General features: G+C 46.1%; 1 protein-coding gene across 1 annotated transcript in view; it reads right to left on the reverse strand.

The window, feature by feature from the left end:
- hwt (SH2 domain-containing adapter heavyweight) overlaps positions 1–5959 on the reverse strand; it is a 43123-nt gene extending 37164 nt beyond the window's left edge. Inside the window, exons 1-2 of the mRNA XM_017902789.1 lie at positions 5000–5959; positions 2705–4331 (exon numbers count right to left, since the gene is read on the reverse strand). Of these exons, the coding sequence (XP_017758278.1) occupies positions 2705–4331; positions 5000–5368 (1996 nt within the window). The 5' untranslated portion in view covers positions 5369–5959. The remainder of the gene's footprint in view (positions 1–2704; positions 4332–4999) is intronic.
- Between the last annotated feature and the right edge of the window lie 823 nt (positions 5960–6782).

A 6782-nucleotide genomic window follows, 5' to 3' on the forward strand; every position in this document is an offset into this window, starting at 1 on the left:
AAAAATTAGTATTGCACGACACTGGTAATCACTATAGCCCCACTGAGAAGACAAGCGCCTGGCACTGATGACATTCGTGGTGGCAGTCAAGGTGTTAAGAAATTTCTATCACTCCCTTACCCTACTACTACTATATTATATATTATTATTCTATATTATATAGAATATTCCTAAATTTGACATGGGGTGTCATTCTAATTATATAAAATTATCTATAGTTCCTCCTAAAACTCGTTCATTTTACCAATATTACCTAAAATTTATAAATCACCTGGAACATCTTGAAACCCCATATAATATTCAAAATATTTTTAATAATAATATATATTTCATAATTCTTCTTTTATCTCGAAAACCACTCTATTACCTTTTCCATTCTTCCCATTTTTCCCCCTTTTCAAACATGTTTCTATATTTCATTGCCTACCATAACGCCACAAAAATTTTCCAAATTCAGGTGCATTGGTTCCGAGGAAATCAGGCCGGATTCAGGTGCAAATCAGGATAACAGAACCCTTCCGCGGCGTTATGCACGCATCGTCGCGTTACGTTTGGCGTGACGGTAATCTATGTTTATACAGCAACGAGCGAGCAGTGCATAACTGATTCGTCGAGCAAATCGAGTTAAGCCTAGCCTGATTTGCTTCTCACGGCGACAGACAAACCGCACGGTTTCGCGTTCTGTCAATGACAGCCTTCGAGTCCTTCGGTTAAATAAAGAAACCCACCAAAACAGTGCATTATTGAACGATTTTTCGAACAACTGAAAGTTTCCACGAGAAATACCCACGGGACGATGTTAATAAAAGCTCCCAGGCGTCCCTTTTGCTCGCAAAGTTAGGTTCCCACCGAGCAATAATCTCGGATTGCAGGAATAAATGAAGAAAAGTGTGACAGAGTCAAAGTCGAGTTAAATCAAGCGAAGATTCGAAGAATTTTAACATAGTTTCTTAAGTTCTGTCTCCAGGTTGGTGTTTTTGAAATTATTTAGACGTAATGGTTGGGTGGAGAGCGAAACGCGAGCGAGCGTGTGATGTGTATGTGAAGGAAGGAGCACGTGTTGGTAACGTTAAATATTTAGCCTCTGAGAGGGATGCAGGCGCTAAGTGAAGCTTAACGATATTAGCCGCTGTCTGGAAGGTTCATAACGATCAGCATCAAATTACGGTGTCCCCTAGCGTTGATAAGTACTTAGTTTACCTCGAGATGCCGAAAGTACGGTTTTTATCGTTTTAATGGCTAGACGCTCGATTAAAGAAGGGAGGATTCACTTCAAGGCTCACTACGTTGGACAGCGAACTTTCAAGGCTCGTTCTTTTAACAGAAGCTTTGACACGGTTCGCTTTTGTGAGAAAAATTAACTCAGTTGCTTGGTCTTGAAACATTTTAATTCTGACACGTATCTGACAAATGTCTTGATCGTTTTCGTCTGTAATAAATAATTAGCATGGGACTATGTGATATTTAGCAGATTAGAAATACAGCTACTTTAATAGGAACTATCTATTTACAGGTCGAACGTTGTCTAGTGTCTTAGACAATTCAATATTTTGGAAATAATAATTTAATTCTTAGATGAGACTATGCTTAGGATAGACTGTCAGTAATGCGAGAAGAGTGAACGAGTTCCTAGAATGCACGTGGAAGTTTTGAACACTTGACAGTGTGTAGCACGAGCGTGTAGTGTGCATAGATATAAAATAGGATGCCAAGGGACTAATTGAAGAGTGTTAAACAACCCAATACTTTGGAAATAGTAATTTAATTCTTACTGTAAATTAACTTACAATATTGTCCACGGTGTGATACAAAAATATAGGAAATTGTGGTATTGACAGTGGACCGAGTGACTGTCAACGCAACTGATGAGGCTAGACTATGTTTAGACTAGACTGTCAGTAGTGCGAGAAGAATCAACGAGTTCCTAGAATGCACGTGGAAGTTATGAACACTTGGCAGTCTGTAGCACTAGTACGTGGTGTGCACAGGTATAAAAAGGGATGCCAAGGGACTAATTGAAGAGTTTTAAACAGCCCAATACCAATACCAATAATAATTTAATTCTTACTGAAAGTTAACTTACAATATTGTCCACAGTGTGATCTATAAATAAAGAAAATTGTGGTATTGACAGTGGACCGAATGATTGTCAATGCGACTGATGAGGCTAGACTATGCTTAGGCTAGACTATCAGTAGTGCGAGAAGAATGAACGAGTTCCTAGAATGCATGTAGAATTTTTGGACACTTGGCAGTGTGTAGTATGCATAGATATAAAAAGGGATGCTCGGGATTAGTTGAAGTGTGTCAAAATAGAGTATTATAAGAGAATCGTTTGAGATCCACTAGTGACAGTTAACCATGACAGTCGCGAGTGACGTAGTCTGTATTTAAATTAACGTAATAAATATTATTACCTAACCCAAGCCAAACCTAATAAAATAAAATTAAAGTTGGCAGCACAATTGCATCAACGTGTACACGAGAATTCTATTACATATTCGATGGCAAGAACGACACATCCTCTACCCTAGCCTTAAACGCAATACCCGACCACCTCGAGCAGCTCCTTCGCATCCCTCAGAGTACATGTACGTGCGACTACCACACTCGACATTGGAGAGGAGCACCCTAACCAAGAAGCGCTATTTGCGTGGCAAACCTAGCGCGACTCCGCAATCGAATAAAAGCAAGGCAGACTCACCGAATAAAGCAGGAGGCTCGACGTCTCGCACGGAAAGACTGGAGGAGGCCTGCGATCCGCTGGATTCCGTGCTCTGCATGCATCTCAGCCTTCTTCTCAGTTTCGGCATGTCGAACGGCAGGTCCCTGAGATCCACGCTGGTCGCGCTGCCAGACGTGGTGGCGTCCTGTTGCATAAGTAATCGCCTCCTTCTCAACTTTGGCATGTCAAAAGGCAGATCGGACAGCTCCGGCTCGTTGTCGACAAGATTGATGTTATCCAGCTGCGGCTTCAACAAGTGGAAGCCGAACGGCTTGCACTTGATCCCGGCTCGCGACTCGATCGAGATGCCGCTGTCCGACCCTTGGATCTCCGCATCGCCCGACGACGAGGACTGCAGGGCCAAATTAATGAGATTCTTGTTCTGCGGCGTGCGCCTCTTCTTGAACGACGTGTCCATGGGCGAGGTCACGGAATTCGTGTTCGTGTTGGCCGTGTTCGTGTTCGTGTTCGTGTTATTCGACGCGGTCAGGTTGTTCTCCGTAGTCACGTTCTCCTCCGGAGAGGCCTGGGAGTTGTTGTTGCGATTGTTATCCGAGGTCTCGGACGCAGGCTCCTGGGACGATTTATCAGAGATAGGAGAGAGTATATGCAGCTTGGTCGCGTGATGAGTGAGGAAACCGGTCATCGAAGGCTGCTGATGATGATGGTAACAGTTGGTGCTGCCGCTGTCAGAGCTGTGAGAGCTGAGGCTGGTACTATGACGGCTCTCAGAGCTACTGGTAGACCTGTTACCCTCGCTGGTGCTGCTGCGAAGAGACTCCATGCTGCCACCGCTGCTACTGGTAGCCATGCTCTCCGTGCTAGAGTAGCCAGGTCTGCGTCTACTGGTCCGCAATTTGAATTCCAACAGACCTACCTCTCTGCGAGGTCGCAACAGATCGCTCTCAGCCTCGTGAGGCCTGCCCTTGAACTCCATGATAGGCTTGCTCTCGCGGATCAAGCTTCGTGGTCGCTGTCTCTCCTCCCTCGGCCTGCCCTTGAACTCTAGGATCAGCTCCTTGTCGAAGCGTCGGCCCTGCGACGATTCCACACTGTCTTGAGCAAAACTTTTTGGTCTACCTTTGATCTCGAGGATACTGCCCTCGCTGCTCTGCGGCGAGTCTTTCGCCCTCAGTGAGGACTTCACTGGCAATCTCAGGTCCTTGAGACGCGGATGGTCCGGCTGACAGGGTAAGTTCGGTGTGCTGCGAATGTTCAACAGCAAGTGGTCGCGATTGCCGTGGAACTTGGCCGGCAACGGTGCCGTGGATGGAGGCGACGGAGTGTAACCTCTGGCGGGTAGCCTGGGCGACCCGGTCTTCTCGTCGCTCGAATTGATCTGGAGGGATTCGATGTCCTGGGACAAAGTACAAATATTGTCTGATTGCTGCTGTTGCTGTTGCTGCTGCTGCTGCTGCTGCTGAAGCCGGCTCGGAATCGGTTTTGGGCGGAGAAGTACGACTTTGCGTCGATCTTTGCTGCTGTGGGACTGACCAGCGTATGGGACTTGCTGCTGCTGTTGCTGCTGCTGCTGCTGTTGCTGCTGCTTAGACGTATCCGTCGATGAGCTCGTTCTGCTTACCGGTATCGCGCTGCTGCTTCTTATCTGCGTTGTTAAACCACAGGTTATTCCGATATTCGCGAGGTTCTCTTTCCGATCCACTTGAATTTACTTTAATTCATGTAAACCAATGCGAGAATTAATTCCGTTACACATCTCTCGAGTGTATTAAAAGTTGGGTACGCGATGCGAAGCGGTAATTAGGCTATCGCGAAATGAGCGAATTATACGGTTCGACCGCAATTAAAGTCCAATTTCAGCTCGACAGGGGGAAATTCATAGTTCGTGTTCCGAAATCCCGTAACATTTTCGGCTATATTGGACTTTAATTGCTTTTCATTAAAGACTAGCGCCCCTAACTTCCCTGGCATCGGGGCATGCAACAAACCCGAGAATAAATGGCAAACACAGATGTTCGCGTATGAGCGATTACACCATGGTTGCTTCCATGAGCGATGAAACGAAGCAAAGATACCGAGAGCTCATTTTTCGCGCTGAGATATACTTTCTGACGTCAATTTCGAGGAAGGATCGAATCCGAGGTGTTTGGATCGAGTATTTGCTTTTAACGCTATGCCGTCTACATGTCTAATTGGGATTCTTTCGTTCGATGCCGGTAGGACTGACTCATTACTTGCGCATGGTACCAACGTGACGCCATAGTGTTAAAATATTGGAAATATCGTGGAATTTCTAGAAAGTAATGCACGTACTTGCGAATGTAAGACGGGATGATTGGTAACCCGATCGAGATCATCGAGGTCATCGTCAGAGCGGTTGACCTTGCAGTCGAAGGCCGTCTCGTAGAGGTGCCGCTGCCTAGCCATCTCTTCCTCGTCTTCCTCCACCTCCACGTCCTCCTCCTCCTCTTCCTCACCCTCGTCCTCTCCCTCCACGTCGTCCTCGTCCTCGACGAGTATCGGCTGCGGGTCTATCCTTCGTGTACGACGTAGCTTGCGCACTTGGTGCCGCGTTAGTTGCGGCTGTCGTTGATCTAGCTCATCCTCCTCTTCTTCAGCCGATGCGACGCAAGTACAGACCGTTGTCGGCAGGTCATGGCTTAGCAATCTATGAGGAGGCATGAGGGTGTGATCCCACTCGGTGATGATGCACGACGAGAGGATCTCGTTTCTGGCTGGGACAGCATGCTCGCTCCCCGACGTGGGGCTCACTAGATCCTGACTTTGATAATGTTGTTGCGGTTGTAACGGATGCTGTTGTAGCTGTAGCTGCTGCTGATAATGCTGTGGCTGCTGCTGCTGCTGCTGCTGTTTTTGTTGTTGCTGAGATGAATAGGAACCCCCATCACCCGCCACCGAGTTTCTCTTCGGTATACCGGGTGTTCGCGATCGCTCACCCGGTACGTCGAGACTAACGCTTTTTCTGTACCTGTTCGGCTGTGACTTGCTTATTTGCTCCGGTACCTTGAACAGGTCGCCGTAGTAATAGGGTGATGGATGACGCACCGGTTGATTAGACTCGGTGGGTGATTGATCTGTCAGATGGACCAGGGCTACGCAGTCCACCACTGCTCCGTCCGTCGAGTTTAACTCTTTTCCTCGATCTACTGAAGGAGCACGGGTGGAGGAAGACGCGTACAAGCTGTTCTTGTGCTTCCTGATCTCAACGCGGCGGCCATCTTCGTCATCTTCGCAGGACGAGCCGGAAGCAGACGGATCTGAAACAACAAACGTCAGACATGTCATTTTGAGTACCATTTACAAACGATAAACGATAAATACGACGAAGCATACTTATATTTTAATACAAAAATGAAAATTATTTCATAAATTTATTTCCATAGAATTGGAATGAGTATAGTCCTGAAGGAGTATCGAGAGTGTTTGAACTTATAACACAGGTGACCACGTGTAAGAGGATCGAATGGATGTATATGACAGAGCCGAGCAAGATAGACAATTGGAAGTTAGTTCATCAGTATTATGACACGTGTTTGAAGTACCTGGTCCACCAAGCTTACAAGGAAAGGGGTATGATTAGGAAGGAAAGCCTAAGTTCGAAAAAGGGACAAAATGAATGGTTTAAATAAGGGTACAAGGGCGTGAGTCAGTCCAAGGCAGTCTAACAGTTCAGTCCAAGAATATCCAAAGTCTGTCAAAGAGTTTGCATTCCAGGAAAGTCAGTTTTTAAGCCAGTTCCAGTCTAAGAGTTTTCAGTCAAAGGCAGTGTGTCAAAGTCTAAAGTCAGTTTAAGAAAGATCAGCACAGCCCATAGCAAATCTCCCTTGTCTCATAGCTAGTCACTGCCATTCCAATTATAAGCCTATTTTATTCTATTAAGCCTACAATGCCATCTCAAGTCAATTCACCCAAAATACGATCTTATATTTGAAATATTTCATCCATTAGACTATCGATCTTTCCTCCAAACGACGAGTGTATCACCTGACTCTCATAAAACGTGGACACACGCGAGTCTAGAGGCAAAGGATGGACGATGCCTTCGTGACAGGAATGTAGGAGCAACCCGGGAGCC

Source organism: Eufriesea mexicana, unplaced genomic scaffold (genome assembly GCF_001483705.2).
Source record: "Eufriesea mexicana isolate 0111107269 unplaced genomic scaffold, ASM148370v2 scaffold2019, whole genome shotgun sequence".
Classification (NCBI taxonomy): Eukaryota; Metazoa; Arthropoda; class Insecta; order Hymenoptera; family Apidae; genus Eufriesea; species Eufriesea mexicana.